The sequence below is a fragment of the Neofelis nebulosa genome, chromosome 10 (assembly GCF_028018385.1).
Source record: "Neofelis nebulosa isolate mNeoNeb1 chromosome 10, mNeoNeb1.pri, whole genome shotgun sequence".
NCBI lineage: Eukaryota > Metazoa > Chordata > Mammalia > Carnivora > Felidae > Neofelis > Neofelis nebulosa.
The window spans coordinates 114433705-114452972 of record NC_080791.1 but is presented as its reverse complement, the minus strand read 5'-3'; the positions used below and the strand labels follow the sequence as shown (position 1 = coordinate 114452972).

Below are 19268 nucleotides of genomic sequence, written 5' to 3'. Positions count from 1 at the left end.
AATGGTGTTTCTGGTGCTGCAGATGGGGACACACAGGGGAGAGACGAGTGCAGGGGTGATGAGAGGCCTTCCCAGATGGTGCAGTTGGAAGAAGTTAACTGAAAACTGGACTGGCTCTTCCCTCAGCAGATGGGGACACAGCAGCTGGACTGGCAGCAGCCACAGGAGCCACAGGAGCCACAGCCCCCCTTGGAGCCCCCACAGGAGCCACAGCCCCCCTTGGAGCCCCCACAGGAGCCACAGCCTCCCTTGGAGCCCCCACACGAGCCGCCGCTGGAACAGGCACAGGCGGGCACACAGCAGCACACGGGCTTGCAGCAGCACACGGGCACACAGCAGCTGGAGCCGCAGCCTCCAGAACAGCCACAGCAGCCCATGGTTCTGGTGGGTTTGGGGCGGAGTCGGTCAGAGACGCAGGTGCAGAGGCGAGGTGTTCACGTGTGGAGCCTCCTGGGTGGGGGGCTTTACGTACCCGCCGGGGTCAGGTCAGATGCTGGCACGGGGTCACCTCCTGTTGCTGGTGCTTCCCTGGCTCTCTGTCCCTCCTGTTCTCCTCCTTCCCGGAAGCTGCCTGTTGTCTCACCTGCTGTGTGTATTCTTTAGGTCAGCCATCTGGTCTTGGGTAGAGGCTTGTTTCTGTGCTCACACTGTTGGGCCTTTCTCAGACGCTGTTTGGCCATTTCCCAGGGTCACGAGAGTGGGCGCCCTCTTCTCAGTGGGGCCAGGGATGCAGCCCCCTCTCAGCCTCCCTCTATCCCCTGTGGGGCCCCACATGGAGCCTGGGGCTCTGACTGGAGTTATCCCCCAGACCTGCTCTGCGCTCAGGAGAGCTGGGCCCTGTGAGTCATGGACGGACGTGAGGACGGTGTGAGTTTGGAGCCTGCAGCTTGTCGAGAGAAGACAGGTGTGCCTCCTGTCCAGCTGGGCCACGCGGGCCTCTCCTGAGCCCATGTAACGCAGGGCGCCGGTGGTCGTGCGTCCAGCTGGAGACTTCACGGCCAAGACCCAGGGTCGGGTTACTGGGGCGCCATCCCAGTGACCTCAGGCTGGTGCACATGAGAGGGGCGAACGCTGGGCATCTGGTTAACGGGAATCATTTTTCAAGACGGGCAGCTGCCAGGTGACCGCAGTAAAGAAGGCTGCACCAGAAGGGGATGGGGGGGGACGGTGAAGGCCTTCTGCTCGTGATCCAGGCACCAGTGGGCTCACTCTGGCTCTGGCGTGGGGCTGAGCAGGGGAGCAGAGGGTGGGGCTCCTTCTGGGAAGGGACTCCTACTTGGTGCACTGGTGTGAGCCTATGCTTGAGGGGTTGGCCACCTTGATGAGGTTGGTCAACAGAAAATCCTTGGAAGAGGTGACTCTGGTAAAAAATGTTTGGAAGGACATTCCATGTGGAGGGAAGAGCTGGTGCGAAGGCCGTGAGGCAGGGAGGGGCCTGGGGTGTTTAGGGGCTGGCTGTCATAGTATGTTGTCCAGCACTCACTACCTCAGGCTCTGGAGGTGGGAAGTGGACACCTTGCAGGTGGGAGCAGGGCAGGCGGTGGTGGCGGGAGGGTGTCTCTGGGTGAACCTCAGAGTGAGGCGTCCTGAAGATTCGGGGGGAACCTGAAGGAAGGGCTTCCTCCTGCTCTGCTAGGCTCATCACATGCCAAAGTGGGGAGGCGGGAGGGAGGGCACCACACCTCCCAGCCAGCGCAAAAATAGGGAAGAAGGGAAAACTGAGTGAACCTTTGAGTCCCAGCCCTGAGAAGTGCCCCCGGCTGAGGCCCCACTGCCCGACCTTCCCGCTGTGGGGATTCATTTTTACACAGAAGGGCCTCCATCAGGCATCTGCCCCTGGCCGCATCCCTGCTCCGTGCCGTCACTGAGAGCCCCAGTCAATGAGCTGGGGAACGTGCCATGTTGTTCTGTCCCATGGAACAGTTTCTGTGCAGGGAGGTGTTAAGTTCCTTGAATGTTTTGTCAAAGTTTTTTTAAATATCCTGACCTGGATTTTTGTTTTCTTTTCTTTCTTTTTTTTTTTTAAGCACACACGCCACAGGGTTAGTGCTTTACTTTTTGGATTTTTCAGTAAGAGTGTTTATCCTGGAGGATGCGGATTCTGTGCCCAATGGCTTTGGGGCGGGGGGGGGGGGGGTTGGCATCTTGTGTTCTACGGGGTGGCGGGCCACGTGTCGCGGTGCCTTGGTTTTATCAGGCCGGCCACGAGGGGGCGCTGTATCAGGCAGAAGCATGGCTCTTGCCTTCGAGGAGTTAGGCTCATTTAAGCATCACCTTTTTTTTTTTTTTTCAAGAGAATATTAAATCGTTTATTGATTACACATGATAATGGATGATACACAAGCTTTAATCCCATCTATAATTTTATCTGATACCATAATTCAATTTAGATATATTGCATAGGATGTGCCAACAATCATATTAATAACCAAATAAACTCCACGACTTTGCTTGGGTGACCCTTTTAACGGTGAACTCCAGGTCACAACACATTAACTGTCAGTTCAACCACACCAATGTTGGTGGAGACAACTGCTTCTGTGCCCAAGCAGGTTGCAAATAAATTTCAAATGGAACCTGGCATCACCCTGATGGAATTCTAACTTCACACTGTTGGGGTAGTTTACCAGGATGGCTTCAGAGTAGACTAACTTTACACAGCACATTTTAAAAAAGACACATTTATTCAGCGTCATGATCAGACTATTACATTTAGCAATCAACAGCATGGGTGCAAAAAAAAAAATCTACATTAAAACCCTTTGTTGGAATGCTTTACACTTTCCACATAACAGAAACTAAAATAACCTGTTATACAATTAGTCACAAATACAGTCCTCGAGTTTTTTGCCCATACACATGAGTATTGTCTAAAACATGTCTTCTTTGTAGCAGCTAGGCCCTGCCACCACTGTGCTTGGCTGAGTTCACAAATCCGTTGTAACCTGTAGCTTCCCTGTCACTTCTCTGGCTCTCCTCTCCTGCTAAGCTTTGTTTCCTGGCAGTAATTAAAACCTTCTGCCACTGCCATAGCCACTGCTGCTGCTGGAACCGCCACAGCCACCTTGGTTTCGTGGTTTGGCAAAGTATTGGCCTCCACCGCCATAGGGGCCAGAGCTTCTGCCTCCAAAATGTCCTCCTTTCGTGGGTCCAAAATTTGAAGATTGATTGTTGTAAGTGCCAAAATCATTATAGCTTCCACCACCTCCAAAGTTGCCTCCGTCGTTACCAAATCCGCTATAGCCATCCCCATTGCCACCATGTCCACCACCACCTCAACTGCCGCCAAAGCCACCTCGCCCACTGAAGTTTCCTCCACGGCCAAAGTTGTCATTCCCACCAAAACCACCTCCACGACCACCACCGAAGTGGTTCCCACTTCGACCTCTTTGGCTGGAAGAAGCACTAGCCATCTCTTGCTTAGATAAAGCTTTCCTTACTTCACAGTTGTGGCCGTTCACAGTATGGTATTTTTGAATGACAATCTTGTCTACAGAGTCATGGTCATCAAAGGTCACAAAAGCAAAGCCTTTCTTTTTGCCACTGCCTCGGTCAGTCATGATTTCAATCACTTCAATTTTCCCATACTGTTCAAAATAATCTCTTAGATGATGTTCTTCAGTGTCTTCTTTAATGCCACCGACAAAAATCTTTTTCACAGTTAAGTGGGCACCAGGTCTTTGAGAATCTTCTCTCGAGACAGCCCTCTTTGGTTCCACAACTCTTCCATCCACCTTGTGTGGCCTTGCATTCATGGCTGCATCCACCTCTTCCACAGTGGCATAGGTGACAAACCCAAAGCCTCTGGAGCGCTTGGTGTTTGGATCTCTCCTTACCACACAGTCCGTAAGCGTTCCCCATTGCTCAAAATGGCTCCTCAGACTCTCATCAGTTGTTTCAAAGCTCAAACCTCCAATGAAAAGCTTCCGCAGCTGTTCAGGCTCTTTGGGAGACTCTGACTTAGACATGACGGCGGTGGGAGGGGAGACTTTCACGATGCTTACTCGGCGGCGTCCACGGGCAGAAAGGCTAAGCATCACCTTTTGATTTGAAGATCTGTGTGCTTCCTCTGATTTCGGAGGCCCAATTCAGAAAGTGTGTGTATATATTATAGTTAATAATTGGAATGAGAAAAGAGATCACAATAAATCAGACATTTAAAGAAGATGGCGACGACCACACACACGGCCAAATCTAGGAAAATAACATGATTTTATCGAATTAATTGCCTGAATTCTCTGCCCTGCCCCTTTGCTCCTTTTTTCCACTATAGTTTGTGGCCAAGTTCTTTCTGTTCACTCTTCATATGACAATTTTATAATTTTATTTTCGTTAAAATTTTTTTAAAAGTTTATTTATTTATTTTGACAGAGACAGTGAGTGGGTAAGGGGCAGAAAGAGAAGGAGAGAGAGAATCCCAAGCAGGCTCTGCATTGTCAGCACAGAGCCGACAGGGGCTCAAACCCACGAACTGTGGGATCACAACCTGAGCCAAAATCAAGAGTCAGACCAACTGAGCTGCCCAGGCACCCCGAATTTTATTTTCCAAAGAAAGAATAGAAGGGCATTTTAGTTTTTTCCTGTAGCATGGATGCTTATGATTTTTGATAGTTGGTTTTGAAAAGTTCTTTTCACCTTGTGGTATTGTCATGTCAGTTATCAGGTTTTTTATCAAACCCGGGAAGATAGCAAATGTTTGCCCATGCATGCTGCAGAAGTGGAGGGCATCAGCATTTCGTTTTTGTGTGGTTCTGTGTTTGATTTTTCATTCTCGTTTGTTTAACCACCTCCGTCAGCCCGCTGTGATTCCGTCCACCTCGCAGTGGCCTGTCCTGTGCTTTGCAGCATCTTTGGCCACTCAGTCCTTTCATGTCAAATTAGCAGCAGGCTGAAATATTTCCTAAAATATTTATTATTTGGTGTTCTACACGAATTAGATTTTCAAATAATTCATGAGCCTTCATTACTTCTGTTTGAAGTGAGGCTCCTCTCAATGGATTCTGCTCTTGCTGCAATAGGAACATTTTGTTGCAGTTTGTGACTCCGGTCAGAATAATTTATATAGCTAACCATGCTTATTTCCCTTTATGTTAATTTTTATGAGAGGTCCCCCTTAGCTCTTGAGGGAATAAATACGAAGACGATAGAATAAAGTTTGCTTTGTTTATGTTCAATCCAGGATCCTGTGCTTTCTCCCTTTTTAATTGAAATGTTCAACAAACATATTTCCAAACTGCAGTTCCAAAGACAAATTCGTGCCTTAAGAGCTTCCACGTATACTTTTTGTATGTCGTTTGTGTTCAGCTTTCTCTTCCGAAGTTTTGAAAATATGTTTTAGAGTTCTGAAGATACTGAACCCATGTTGCGAGACTGCAGCAGGCTTGCCTTGGGGAGCTCATCTCATTACCTCAAGATTCTTTCTGGAAAGATGCCAGGTGCTGTGTGAGTTAAATATATTCCAATCATGGACGAACCTGTAGCAAGACATGCAGGGGCTTCCCTCAGGGACTCTGGAGGCAGTGTGATCTGCGGTGACTGGGGCTGTGAGCTGCACATGGGGGGGGGGTTGTGCACGTGCACTCATGCTTCTGGGGACCATCTGCAGCATGTGGCCATTACCCATGCACTGTTCTAGGACTGACTGCAAATGCTGTCCAACAGCTGGCAGGAGTACCCCCCAATTGTTTCACTTTGTTGACTAAAATCACAATGAGATGATTTTCAGTTGGTGGACATGTCTGATATTGTTTATAAGATTTCCTGTAAAAGCGGCAATGCCCACCTACTTGCCAACTGCTCAGGGCCCACCATTTCCAAAGTAGAACCCATCATAGTGAAGAGGCATTTGGCATCTGGTTTATTTTATTATCAGTTTATTTTGTACACATCCTTACTTGTTTTGGTGGCATTTTTACAAACTCTTTTGGATAAATTAGTCACCTTTGTTTTAGCATTTTGACATCTTTTTAAAAACTGTTTTTAAATTGTATTTATTTTGAGAGAGACAGAGAGAGAGAGAGAGAGAGAGAGAGAGAGAAGGAGAGGGAGAGGGAGAGGGAGAGGGAGAGGGAGAGGGAGAGGGAGGGAGGGAGAGAGAGAGAGAGAGAGAGAGAGAGAGAGAGAGAGAGAGAATGAAGGTGCATAAGTAGGGGAGGGGCAAAGAGAGAAGGAGAGAGAATCCCAAGCAGACTTTGCACTATTAGTGTAGAGCCCGACGTGGGGCTTAGTCTCACACACTGTGAGATCATGACCTGAGCCAAAATCAAGAGCTGTGCTCTTAACCAACTGAACCACCCAGGTGCCCCACATTTTGACATCTTTTTAAGGGTTCGTACAAAAATAGATCCAATTCAGTAATGTGGTTAATTTTGATCAATGTTCCAGTGTGTCTTTGAGAGGAGAATATATGTTCTCTAATTGTTGGGAACTGTGTTCTATTTATATTCAGGTGGTAAAACTGTTTAGTTAAGCTATTTGAATTTCCTGTAATTGTACTACTACTACTTTTTATTTTTGTTCTCATAATTTCTGAGAGGTTTGTCAAAAATCTCTCATTGTAGCTGTAGGTTTATCAACTTCTCCTTGTAGTCCTTCCATTTTTGCTTTATATATTTTGAGACTGTGTTGGCAGATGCATTCGTGTTTGGGAATGCTATATCTGGCTAGTGAGTTCGTCCTTTGATCATGAAGTGCTTTTGATATTTAAAGGTGATGACTAAAAGCATATTAGTGTCATTTACCATGTTTTGGGGCCATCTTCTTATATTTGGTAAATTCTTCAGTGTTAGTTCTCAGTAGAGGCCAAGCTGTCTCCCAGGATAAAAGTCAGAATGGCCAATATTCTCTCTCCTGACTTTCCTTTCATGAGTGCAGGGGCATATGACCAAGGCTTGTCCATTTGGAGCAATCTGCCCAGACACCAACTCAGAGACTGGCAATGCAAACAGCTGTGCTGGTTGTCGTGTCTGGTGCCCATTTAGCAAGGGCAGCAGCCGTTTCCACACTGACTGTGGTTTCAGTAGTGACTCTGCTCACCTCTCAGGCTCCTGTGTTCTCAGACTACTGTCCGGGTAGGCAATGGTGTGGGCGTTCAAGTCATATCAGTAACCACTCAGCAAAACTTGCCCTGACGTACACCTAAAAACCCTGCCCAAATCAGCAGAAATAAATGGTAAAGTTTCTTAAAAAGCCCAGAGGTTTCAGTGGGGTAGAAAGAAAAAAAAAGAAAAACTAGATTAATACAAAGGAAGATATTAAAGAAAGGGAGAGCATAGAAATAGTATGGTGAGTACAAAGCATCAAAAAAAAAAAAAAAAAGACAAAAGAAATCCAGCCAGGCATATCAACAATCCCAATAAAAAAGAACTGATCTCATCATTCCCAAGACAAATCTTCAGGTTTTAAAAAATCTTTTAGAAGAATAGTTGTAAAACATAGTGACTCAGAAATGTTGAAAATAAATATGAAAAATATATACCGGGAAAATATTAACCAAAAAAACCTGAGTATAATATGCTTTAATGTCAGACAAAGTAGGCTTTTAAGGCAAAATTTCACAAGAGGAAGGGTGGGAGTAGGGAGAAAGGAACAGGAGATGGTGAATATAAGTCTTTCAAAGGATGTCCTGGTAGGTTGAGTAGGGAAATAGGGCAATAGGTTGAGAGAGAAGTCGACTCAAGAGCTTAAGATGTGAAAAATAACACCATAGTTTCTTTTTTAATTGTGGCAACAATTAAACACGTGACATAAACTTTGCTGTCTCCACCATTTTTAAGCATTCAGTCAGTAGTATTAAGTGCACTCATGCTGTGCTGGTACCATAACCACCTCCAGAATGTTTCTATACCAAGGTATTTTATAGGCTTCTGTAGGTCATACAGGTGAGTGGGGGAAAACCTCGGAGAGATGTCCTTTAACGGACAGGAGGGGACAAATGGGGAAGGAGTTTGCTTCAAGTAGGAGAAGGGACTGTTTATCTGCTATCTTGGGAGGGTGGGCCAGTGATGGGCACAGAAGCTAGGGGAAGTAGATGTGGGGGCATGAGGCTGTGACAGTCATCTCCTGAGCGTTCGATTTTCTCAGTGAAATAGGAAGCAAGGTAATCAGTTGAGAGCAAGGATGGGGGAGAAGTCAAATATAATACTCAGTTCCTACTCCACACAAATATTGAAGAATCTGTGTGGTGTGTCTACAGTGTTAGAAGCTATTCCTTGCGTGGGTATTAGCTTTCCAAACAACTACAGAAAATCAGGATTCTAAAACCACAGACTCCAACTTCAGATATTTCCCACCATGGGTCAACTTATCTTAGCAAGAATAAATAGAGGTTAAAACATTACTAAAGGTAAAGCAATTCTAATTCCAAATTGGAGTCCAAAGTTTATTGATCCTGCTTATCAATTGAAGAGTCTTGAATCACTTTAACTCTCATACTCTCATGACAATGATGCTTCTGGAGCCATTGCATGTTATCATTGCTGGTATTTTTTTGCCCCCTTGTTTATAATACCCCCAAAATGTGTCATGAATTTTTTGTTTGTTTTGGTAAGTCAACATGATTTATGGTTACTCATGACTAAATGATGATTGCCTTTAGTAACTTACTCTTTGCCTGTAAGTTTAATTTCCTTCTTCCTGAATTCTGAATAAGTTACTACTGCAGAGGTCTGATGGCGGGTAAGCTCTTAATTTATCTGAAAAGTGTCTTATACTTAATTATTGACTGATAGTTTATCTGGGTATAGAATTCCAGGTTGGCAGAAATTTCTGCTTAGAATTTTATTTTATTTTTCCATGTTTCCACCCCCAAGTCTTTCACTGAGAAATTTGTTGTCAATTGAATTATTGATTAATCTTTTTTGTCTGATACCTTTTAAGGTTTTCTGCTTGCCATTGTGTTCTGAGGTTTTACTATGCTGTGACTAGGTTTCAGCTTATTTATATTTTTATTTATCAAGCTTTAGATTTGTAATTATTCAATATGAAATGTATTCTTTTATTAATTCTCGATGACTATTGTTTCCAAATATTGAATTTTATCCACTGTCTCTTTACTCTTCTTCCAAAACTCACATAAGATATATATTGAACATCTTCATTCTATTCTTTATGTATCTTAAGGGTTTTTTCATATTTAATTTTTTTCTATACTCCATTGCAATTAATTTCACTTGGTATTTCTCTCCTGTTTAACAATTCTCTCTGCAGTTGTATGTACTTTTCTGTTTAACTGGAACCTGGGATTTTTAATTTCAGTGACATAATATTTTGTATTGGATACTCTTTATGCACGTTCTTATAAATATCTTTTCAGTTTATTCTCTCTTTATGGATACAGTTCTTTCTGATGTCTTTAATAGTTTTGGGTATATGTATTTATAGCATCTTTTCATCTTTTCATATGTATTTATAGCATCTTTTCATCTTTTTATTCTTGCTCATCAGAGTTTATTTTTTAACTTTTTGTATTATAAACTCGTCTTTAGCAATGCTTATTATTCTGTTCCTTTTCCTTCATTCCTAATCCATTAAGAGTGCAATGCATTCTTAGTGCATTGCAAACCAGTGCAGATCCTATATCCTGGGTGGTTTGGATTCCAGTCCCCCAAGGATGTCCATGTCTTAAGCCCTGTAACCTTCAAATATGTTACCTGGCATGGTAAAAGAGACTTTGCAGATATGATTAAGTTAAAGGTCTTGAGATGCGAGGTTATTCTGGATAATCCTGGTGTACACAATCTAATCACCAGGATCCTTATAAGAGGGAAGCTTTATATGAAGGTCCTTTGAGAGCCAGAGAATGAGATGTGATTACAAAACTGGAGTCAGAGTGATGTGCTTTGAAGATGCAAGGAGGATGAGCCAACGAATGCAGGAAATTCCTAGAAACTGTACAAGGCAAGGAAATGGATTCTTCCCTTGAACCTCCAGAGGAAACACAACGTTTTTGACTCCTGATTTAAACCTGGTGAGGCTTCTGACTTCCAGAACGTTAAGATAAGTTGGTGTTACTTTAAGACATTAAGTTTGTGGTAATTTGTGCAGCAGCAATGGACTACTACATTTGTTATGTGTGATTATTACTTATCAGAAACAAATCAATACTTTGTAATATATATTTATCAGCACTTGATGTACATACACATTTGCCTAGCCATTAGCCTTCAAGAAATATGTTCTACCCCTCCCCCATGGTCTTCTGTTAAGTTTCTCAGTGGGGAGGGGAAGGAAAAAAAAGGTTAGAGAGAGAGGGAGCCAAAACATAAGAGACTCTTAAAACTGAGAACGAACTGGGGGTTGATGGTGGGGTGGGAGGGAGGGGAGGATGGGTGAGGGGTATTGAGGAGGGCACCTGTTGGGATGAGCACTGGGTGTTGTATGGAAACCAATTTGACAATAAATTTCATATTAAAATAAGTAAGTAAGTAAGTAAGTAAGTAAATAAATAGAAATATGTTCTAAGGGAAAAAATTGCAAATGCCAGTTGATTATAATGTATCTTGACATGGATCTTTTTGGATTTAATATGTCTGAAGTTCTTTGAGCTTCTTGAATTTACATATCCATTTATTTCCTCAGATTACAAGTTTTTGTCTATTATTTCTTCAAATAAACTCTTTTCCATGTTCACTTCTGATGTTGCTGGAACTTCCACAAGACATATATTGATCTCCTTGTTGATGACCAATAAGTCCCTTAAGCTCTCTTCACTTTTCTTCATTCTTTTTTCTTTATGCTCCTCTGACTTGATTTCAACAACTAGTTTACAAATTCACTGAGTCAGTTTTAGGACTTAATCACAAGTTTGTAGTTGAACCACTCTAGGGAGTCTTTCAGTTCAGTTATTGTATTTTTCAGCTCCAGAATTCCTGGGTGTTTTTTTTTTTTTTTTTGAGAAAAAAATTTCTTTGTTGATATTCTAGTTTTATGCATGCATCACTTTCCTGGTTTCATTCAGTTGTCATTCTGTGCTCTTTTTTTTTAGCTCATTGGGCATCTTTATGACATTTATTTTAAATTCTGTGTCAGGCAGCTCATAGATCTGCATTTCTTTAGGGTTGGTTGGTTTCTAGGGCTTTATTTTATTCATTTGGTCAGGCCATGTTTCCCTGTTTCTTTGTATGACTTGAAGTTTTATTGTTGTCATTAAGACTTGGTTATTTAAAAAATAACCACCCCTCCCAGTTCCGCTGACTGGCTTTGTGCAGTGGGAAATGTTCAGTGATTAACCTTACCTAGCCTAGCTCTCAAACCTTTTCTGAGGATGTATCTTCCTGGGGTTTGTGTGTGTGTGCTTTTAGTCATCTCAAATTCTCCAAGCATTTTGTCCCTGCTTCTTCCCAGAAGCATGTAATCTTGGAGCACCTGGGTGGCTCAGTCTGTTAAACACTGACTTAGGCTCAGGTCATGATCTTGCGGTTCGTGGGTTCAAGCCCTCCATCGGGCTCTGTGATGACAGCACAGAGCCTGGAGCCTGTTTCAGATTCTGTGTCTCCCTCTCTCTCTGCTCTTCCACCACTCATGCTCTTTCTCTCAAAAATAAACATTAGAAAAATTAAAAAAAAGCCCCCTGGCACCTGTCTCTGGAACTGTGGCTCTAATGTGCCATATGATTGTGTCCACTTGCAGTGGCTTCTAAACAAGGCCACCAGTCCAGTCAGTACTGTGAGTTAGGCAAGACAGATGTCAGTGCCTCAGACATCAGTTTGTTCTTTGTTGATTATCAGTTGATATTTTAGAAAATTTTTCTCTTGCCATGCAGATAATTTCTTTTAATTTTACTGTTTATTTTTATTTTATACCAAATTTATCACTCCTCTCTAGAGGGCTGCTGAATTTTGCATCATCCTTAGAAAGAACTATTCTATTCCAATATTACTTAAAATTCCTATTTAGTTTTGGTTATTTTATTTTTGTAATTTTTTATTTATTTTGTGTGTGTGTGTGTGTGTGAGAGAGAGAGAGAGAGAGAGAGAGAGAGAGAGAGAGAGAGAGAGAATGAATCCTAAGTAGACTCCATGCTGTCAATACAGAGCCCAACACAGAACTTGATCTCATGAACCATGGGATCATGACCTGAGCCAAAATCAAGAGTCGGGTGCTTAACTGGCTGGGCCACCCAGGTGCCCTGTTTTATGTTTGTATTTCTGTTTATGTCTTTACTCTGTATGGAATTTATATTTGGAGTAAGAGGTGAGGTAAGGATCCAATTGTAATTTTCCTAGATCCTACATAATTGTTTTAACACCATTGAGGGAACGATATTTTTTCTTACAAATTTAAAATGCCATCTTTTTCATGTAGGTATTTCTCATATGTGTTTGATTCTCTTTCTGGTGTTTCTTTTCTTTTACATTTATCTGTTGGATTTTATTTATTTATTTATTTATTTATTTATTTATTTATTTATTTATTTATTTTTAATGTTTCTTTTTGAGACAGAGACAGAGCATGAACGGGGGAGGGTCAGAGAGAGAGGGAGACACAGAATCTGAAGCAGGCTCCAGGCTCTGAGCTGTTGGCACAGAGCCCAACGCGGGGCTCAAACTCACGGACCGTGAGATCATGACCTGAGCCGAAGTTGGACGCTTAACCAACTGAGCCACCCAGGCACCCCTATCTGTTGGATTTTAATGTGTTTGTGTCAAGTTGTTTGGATTATAACTTTGAAATAACTTTTGATATCTGGTCCCCTTCCTTTTTAGCATTTTCTTTGTTTTCTGTACAAATGTTACAAACAGCAAAGCTACTTAAAATACCTTATTGGTATATTTATCCAGATCAAATGTATAGGTTAACCTAGGAAGAATTGTCTTAATTATAATATTAAAACTTCTTATTAAAATAAGAATTATCTATTCTTTTATTCATGACTCCTTTTCTGTCTCTTCTATATTAAAATTTTATTTGCATAGGTTTTTATTTTTTATGTTTATTTTTTCTTCACATAGATATGTAAAAACTTCCATTAAAAATTTTACTGAAATATAAATTCAGGGAGGAAAATGCACAGAAGACAGCTTGGTGAAATTCTACAAACAGAATGCACATGTAACCAGCACCCAGATTTAGAAAAAGAACATGACTAGACTGCAGAAGCTGTCTTTGTATCTCCCTTACATCCACTTCCCTTTAATGAACCCCTCTCATGAGCTTTAATGAAAGAGACTGGTGTTGTTGTTGTTCAATTTTTGTTCTTGCATGTATGCTTCATATAAAAGGAGTCGTACAGTTTGTACGACTGGCTTTTTGCCTGGCTTCTTTTACTCAACATTAAGTCTGTAAGATTCTCATTGCCACATACTATTCCACTGAGTGTCTATACCAAAAATGATGTCCTTTCCCTCTATTAGTAGACATCTGGACAGTTTTCCTTTTAATATAAGAAGTCCCAATTTTTAAAAATAGGTTTTTAAAAATGTTTCTTACATGGCTCATATTTAAGGGGTGGGGATGTATTGTTTTATTATATTTTGTTTGTTATGTGTGAATAGAGTGATTCTAATTTTACATGCTAATGTATCCAGCCTACTATCTGAATGCATTTACATTCTGAGTATTTTTCATTTGATCTGTTTTTTTTTTCATTTTTTAAAAAGTGTATTTATTCTTCAGAGATAGAGACGCCATGAGCAGGGAAGGGACAGAGAGAGGGAGACACAGAATCTGAGGCAGGCTGAAGGCTCTGAACTGTCAGCACAGAGCCCAATGTGGGGCTTGAACTCATGAACACAAGAGATCAGAACCTGAGTCATAGTAGGACACTCAACCAACTGAGCAACCCAGGCAACCCGACTTGTTTTGTTTTTGTTTTTCTTACAGATATGCAATGAAATCACCTGTAAATAATGATAATTATACTTTCTCTTTTCAATTGTTATATTTTGTGTTTCATTCCCTTTAATAATGTATTGGATAATGCCACTAAAGCAAGTAAAATACTATGGACAAAATGAGATCAGAGTAAATATTGCCAAGTTATCTTCAGAAAAAATAATTGCACCTGTTTTCCTCCCATCAGTAATGCACAGTTGGTTTTCAATTTCCCTACCTACTAAAGAAGAATCATGGAGAGGCAGGGTGCTTGGGTTAGAAATGTGTTTATTTAGGGCTATCACAAGGTCTAGTCTGGACCTTGGAAGACAAAAGAAGAAGGGGAAATTAGAATGAAGTACCAGAGTGGGACCTGGTGATGTGGGCTGGGGGTGTACCTCCTAGGAATGGACTTCAGACACTGGACATGTGGTATCCCCAGACTCAGCCAAGTCACAAGACTGGGGAGGAGACATGATGGTTCAGGAGATCAGGGTCCTGAGGGAAACGTAGGTATTGAGGGAAAAGAAAATTACTCTTCTCCAAGGGAAGAGAGGAGGGGGATCTAGAATAGAAAAAAAGGCATGGGTAGATGCAATACTTCATACTCTGGAGAGCAAGGCAACCGAGACTGCATATGTGGAATGTCAAATATAGAAAAGACACATCTGGATCTACACTCAGACTCTGGTATGGGACATTGATCACATTCTAGAGATCCTGGAATTGTAGGAATGATGCGAAGGCCACAGCCACCCCCTCAGACCAAACACTGGCAGCAAAAAGGGACACGACAGCTGGACTGGCAACAGCAGGGCTTCAAAGGAGGGGCTTCAGTTTGAGTCCCATCGGCAACGCGCGGGGCTCTGGTTTCTCCACACCTTCCCCAGCACGTCTTATTGTCTGTCTTTTGGATCCTAGCCATCCTAGGCACTGGGATCTCCTTGTGGTTCTGATCTGCATTTCCCTGATTCCTAATAACGTTGAGCATCTTGTCATTGGCTTATTCGCCAACCGTGTACCTTCTTGGACCAATGTCCATGCAGATCCATTGCTCAATCGTTTTTTCTTTGGGGGGAGGGTGGGGTTCATTCTTATTCATTGATTGGTTGCTCGATTGACTGGTTGATTTCGAGGAGTAAGAGTTTTGCATATGTAACAATGTTACAGTTTGATGGCACCCAATCTGCCTGAGTTTTTCTTCCTGTGCTTTTTCTGTCGTATCTCAGAGCCATTGCCGAGAGAAGGTCTCAAAGACGTAACCCAGGATTTCTCCTGAGAGTTTTATAGTGCATCGTTTTAACTTTTATGCTAAAATGCTTGATCCAGATAGAAGGATTGTTGTTGTTGTTGTTGTTGTTGTTGTTGTTGTTGTGGATGTTGTCTTCTTATATGATGGGATGTAAAGATGCAACTTCATTCTTTTGAAAGTGGATTTCTGGGGCGCCTGGGTGGCGCAGTCGGTTAAGCGTCCGACTTCAGCCAGGTCACGATCTCGCGGTCCGTGAGTTCGAGCCCCGCGTCAGGCTCTGGGCCGATGGCTCGGAGCCTGGAGCCTGCTTCCGATTCTGTGTCTCCCTCTCTCTCTGCCCCTCCCCCGTTCATGCTCTGCCTCTCTCTGTCCCAAAAATAAATAAAATACGTTGAAAAAAAATTAAAAAAAAAAAAAGAAAGTGGATTTCTAGGTGTGTCAGCACTAGTTATGGAAAAGACTCTTGCATTGATTGTTTTGGAACTCTGGGTGAAACTCAGTGGAACATAACTTCAAGGGCTCATCTTCATACTGTCCATTCTATTGCACCGATCTGTGAGTCTATCCTTCTGGCAGCACCACACTGCTTCCATTGCTGTAGCCGTGCAGCACCCATTGCCATTGGGATGTGTGAGTCCCCCACCGTTGAGTTTCTTTGGCAAGATTGTTTTCGTTACCCGACGTCCCTTTCATTCATTGCCGCATTCATCGTCATAGGAAAGTTAGGGTCAGATGATCCATTTCTGCGAAAAGCAACATTGGATTTTGATAGGGGTTGCATTCAATCTGCAGATCATGTTTTGCAGTGTTGTCATTTTCACCATATTCTGTTTTCTGATCCATGAACGTTGGATGCCTTTGTATTTAAGGTACTCTTCTATACCTCCTTTCAGTGCTGTTTTGCAGTCTTCAGGGTGTCAGTCTTGCACATTTTTTGTTCCGTTCATTCTTTTTTCTTAAAGTGTAATTATTAAATTATTTAGAGTGAGACAGAGAGAGAGAGAGAGAGAGAGAGAGAGAGAGAGAGAGAGAGAGAGAGAGAATCGCATGCAGGCTCGATACTTTCAGCATGGAGCCCGAATGGAGGATCCAACTCACAACTTGAGCGTCACAAGTTGAGCGAAAATCAAGAGCGGGACGCTAGACTGACTGAGGCCCCCAGGTGCCCCTTGAAGTATATTCTTAAGTATTTGTTCTTTTTGAGGACATTGTTTTCTGAATTTCAATGATGATTCTTCATTGCTCGTGTCTAGAAATACAGCTGATTGTTGTATATTGCGGATGGATCCTGCAACCTACTGAGTTGATTTATTATTGTGGTTTGTGTGTGTGTGTGTGTGCGCGCGCGCGCATGTGCGTGCATGTCTTTGGTTCTTTTGTTTGTGCAAGATTATGTGTTCTGTGAAGAGACATACTTTTCCTTCTTCGTTTCCCACATGGGTGCCTTTTACTTCCTTGTCTTGCCTCATTGCCCTGGGTAGACCTTGCGTGCGATGTGGAGTAGATGTGGTGAATGTGGACATCCTTTCCTGTCCCTGACCTTCAAAGGAAATCCCAGGCTTTCAGTGGGACGTGTGGTGGCAGCTGTGGCTGTTTGGTAGATCCTTTGATCGGGTCGAGGACATCGCCTTCTGTTCCTTCCTGTGTGGAACCAACGGTGTGATGTCTGTGAGCCCAGAGATGGAAAGAGTGCTCGTCAGTCTGTGCCGAGACACACTGCCTCTGGCCTCTGAAAACGACACCATTTCTCCTTTTGTCATCCGGAACACCTGAGGAACACAGCCCATTTTGAAGTCACTGCCCTCTCTCTAGGCTTGGCTCCTGCTCTGCGGCCTGGATGGGCGCAGACACCACTCATGGGATGCCTTGCGAAGCAGATCATGGCATGGGGAAGGAGCAGCCTCCACGATTCCAACAAAGTCTGAATCCCATGGAGGCTCAGCCGTCTGGGCTCCCTTAAGCCTGATAAGGACGACTCTTTTAGATTCAGTCGTCTCTTCCTTACTTATTGACTCATTCCTCCATGCGTGTCGTGAGTCGTTCCTGATTTAATTCCACAAACGTATGTGCAGTGAGCAGTGAGCCAACAGTGGAGTGACAGCAGTGAAGATCTGGGGAGCAGTGGTCCCTTAAGAAGTGAGGTGAGGGACACACGGTGTGTTTTGCAAGTGAGACCGCGGATGGAAGGAAACCGCCACAGGAAGACCAAGACGTATGGGGGGAGAGTTTATTGACCACGTATGGGGGTGGTGCACCAAGACCCATCGGATCTTAACACACCTGTGTTAGTGAGGCAGCTTCCGGGAGACATTGCGATGCCAATGCCATCAAGGTCCTAGCAAGCAGAGGAGAGCAAGGATGTGGTGCTTTGACACAGAGAATGATGAGAGAGGGGGATGTGGGCCACGTCCTGGCGCCGTGGGCCTTTTCCAGGTAGTGTGGCTCAGGCATGAAGGCATGGCAGTAGGAGAGGCCAAAGGGCCTGCAGGATGGGATCGCCTTTGTAGGGAATGTGTATGGGAGTAGTCCATTGCTTTGCCACAAGGGCTGGGGGCAAAGTCTAAGCCAAGACACTGGAGGGATCCAGCAAGCGGAGAGTAAGTGTTTGGGGGGCGGGCTTTGTGTGTTTTTTTTGGGGGGGGTGTAACCAGGATGTACCTATAGTCACTTGAGGGGAAGCACAGGTCTTTCGGAGCTCCCTGAGGCCATAAGCCAGAGCCTCAGACCTTGCACTGGCAGCAAACGGGGACACAGCAGCTGGATTGGCTGCAGGAGGACCCACAGCCGGAAGAGCAGCAGCAGGGCTTGCAGCAGCAGGACTGGCAGCAACAGGGCTTGCAGCAGCAGGACTGGCAGCAGCAGGGCTTGCAGCAGCAGGACTGGCAGCAGCAGGGCTTGCAGCAGCTGGACTGGCAGCAACAGGGCTTGCAGCAGCTGGACTGGCAGCAGCCACAGGAGCCACAGGAGCCACAGCCCCCCTTGGAGCCCCCACAGGAGCCACAGCCCCCCTTGGAGCCCCCACAGGAGCCACAGCCCCCCTTGGAGCCCCCACAGGAGCCACAGCCCCCCTTGGAGCCCCCACAGGAGCCACAGCCCCCCTTGGAGCCCCCACAGGAGCCACAGCCTCCCTTGGAGCCCCCACACGAGCCGCCGCTGGAACAGGCACAGGCGGGCACACAGCAGCACACGGGCTTGCAGCAGCACACGGGCACACAGCAGCTGGAGCCGCAGCCCCCACAGCTGGAGCCGCAGCCCCCACAGCTGGAGCCACAGCCTCCAGAACAGCCACAGCAGCCCATGGTTCTGGTGGGTTTGGGGCGGAGTCGGTCAGAGATGCAGGTGCAGAGGGGAGGTGTTCAGGTGTGGAGCCTCCTGGGCCAGGGGCCCTGTATATAGCTGCCAGGGTCAGGTGAGAGGCTGACACACTGTCACTTCCTGGTTCCTGTTTGTGCCACTTTGCAGCGGACAAAGGATGAGTGTTTTTCAGAATTTCATCATGACCATGTGATTGTATTGACCAGAACGTCTTTGGTGGGTTTTGCCTTTTCCCCGGCGCCCGACTTGCATCACCTGACGGGCTTGTGTTTCAGAGTTTGCAGGGAGACGGAAGCAGCGCCTCGGAGCCCTGGTGCTCCCACCCTGACCCGATTCGTGACCCTCAACAGTCTTGGCACGATTCCAAAGAGCACATGACCGGTGGGCTCAGGGTGTGGAGAGTGTGGGAAGCAGAAAGCCACCTTGGCGGTGGGCAGTGGGAAGGGCCCTTCCTGTCCATCTCCAGGCAGGAGGTGCTTATGGGCATTCGGAGCAGGTGGCGCCCACGGTTCTGGGCTGGGACCCTGATGGCGGAGCCTGGGCTACTCAGGGTCCTCCTTGAATTGCCTCGTGGGAGTTGTGCTTTGACTGAAATCGCGGGGCAGGCTGGTGCTGAGAGATGCCTTGAGCCAGCTCCTGTGCTCCCGAGGTGCCCTGCCTTCCTTCTGTGGATCGGAGCCGCCCGATTGCACTGTGGGCATCAGGATCCATCCGTGCTATCAGTACGACGCCCCTTGTTTGCCTGTAGACCCCGAGGCACGAGGAGCCCAAAGTGGCCGGGTGGCCGCCTCAACTCCAGTCCAGCGGAATGGTTGTGTGTCCGTGCTGGAAGCCTTTCTCCCTCCGCAACCAAGAGCTTCAGGCCAGCGGCGCATGAGGTCCCGGCGAC

The 19268-nt window shown here is 44.9% G+C and overlaps 2 protein-coding genes across 2 annotated transcripts in view; one reads left to right on the top strand and one right to left on the bottom strand.

Annotated features, from left to right (window-relative positions):
• The window catches only part of TNNI2 (troponin I2, fast skeletal type), a 309296-nt gene that overhangs the window by 25072 nt on the left and 264956 nt on the right, over positions 1-19268 (top strand). The gene's annotated exons all lie outside the window — the stretch shown is intronic.
• Positions 2666-4035, bottom strand: LOC131488347 (heterogeneous nuclear ribonucleoprotein A1-like). Its single transcript, XM_058690064.1, has one exon. The coding sequence runs from the start codon at positions 3966-3968 to the stop codon at positions 3276-3278; it is 693 nt and encodes a 230-aa protein (XP_058546047.1). The 5' UTR covers positions 3969-4035; the 3' UTR covers positions 2666-3275.

Bases quoted from the DNA above. Each gene is read 5' to 3' on its own strand.
- LOC131488347 (XM_058690064.1), bottom strand. From the start codon at position 3,968: ATGTCTAAGTCAGAGTCTCCCAAAGAGCCTGAACAGCTGCGGAAGCTT.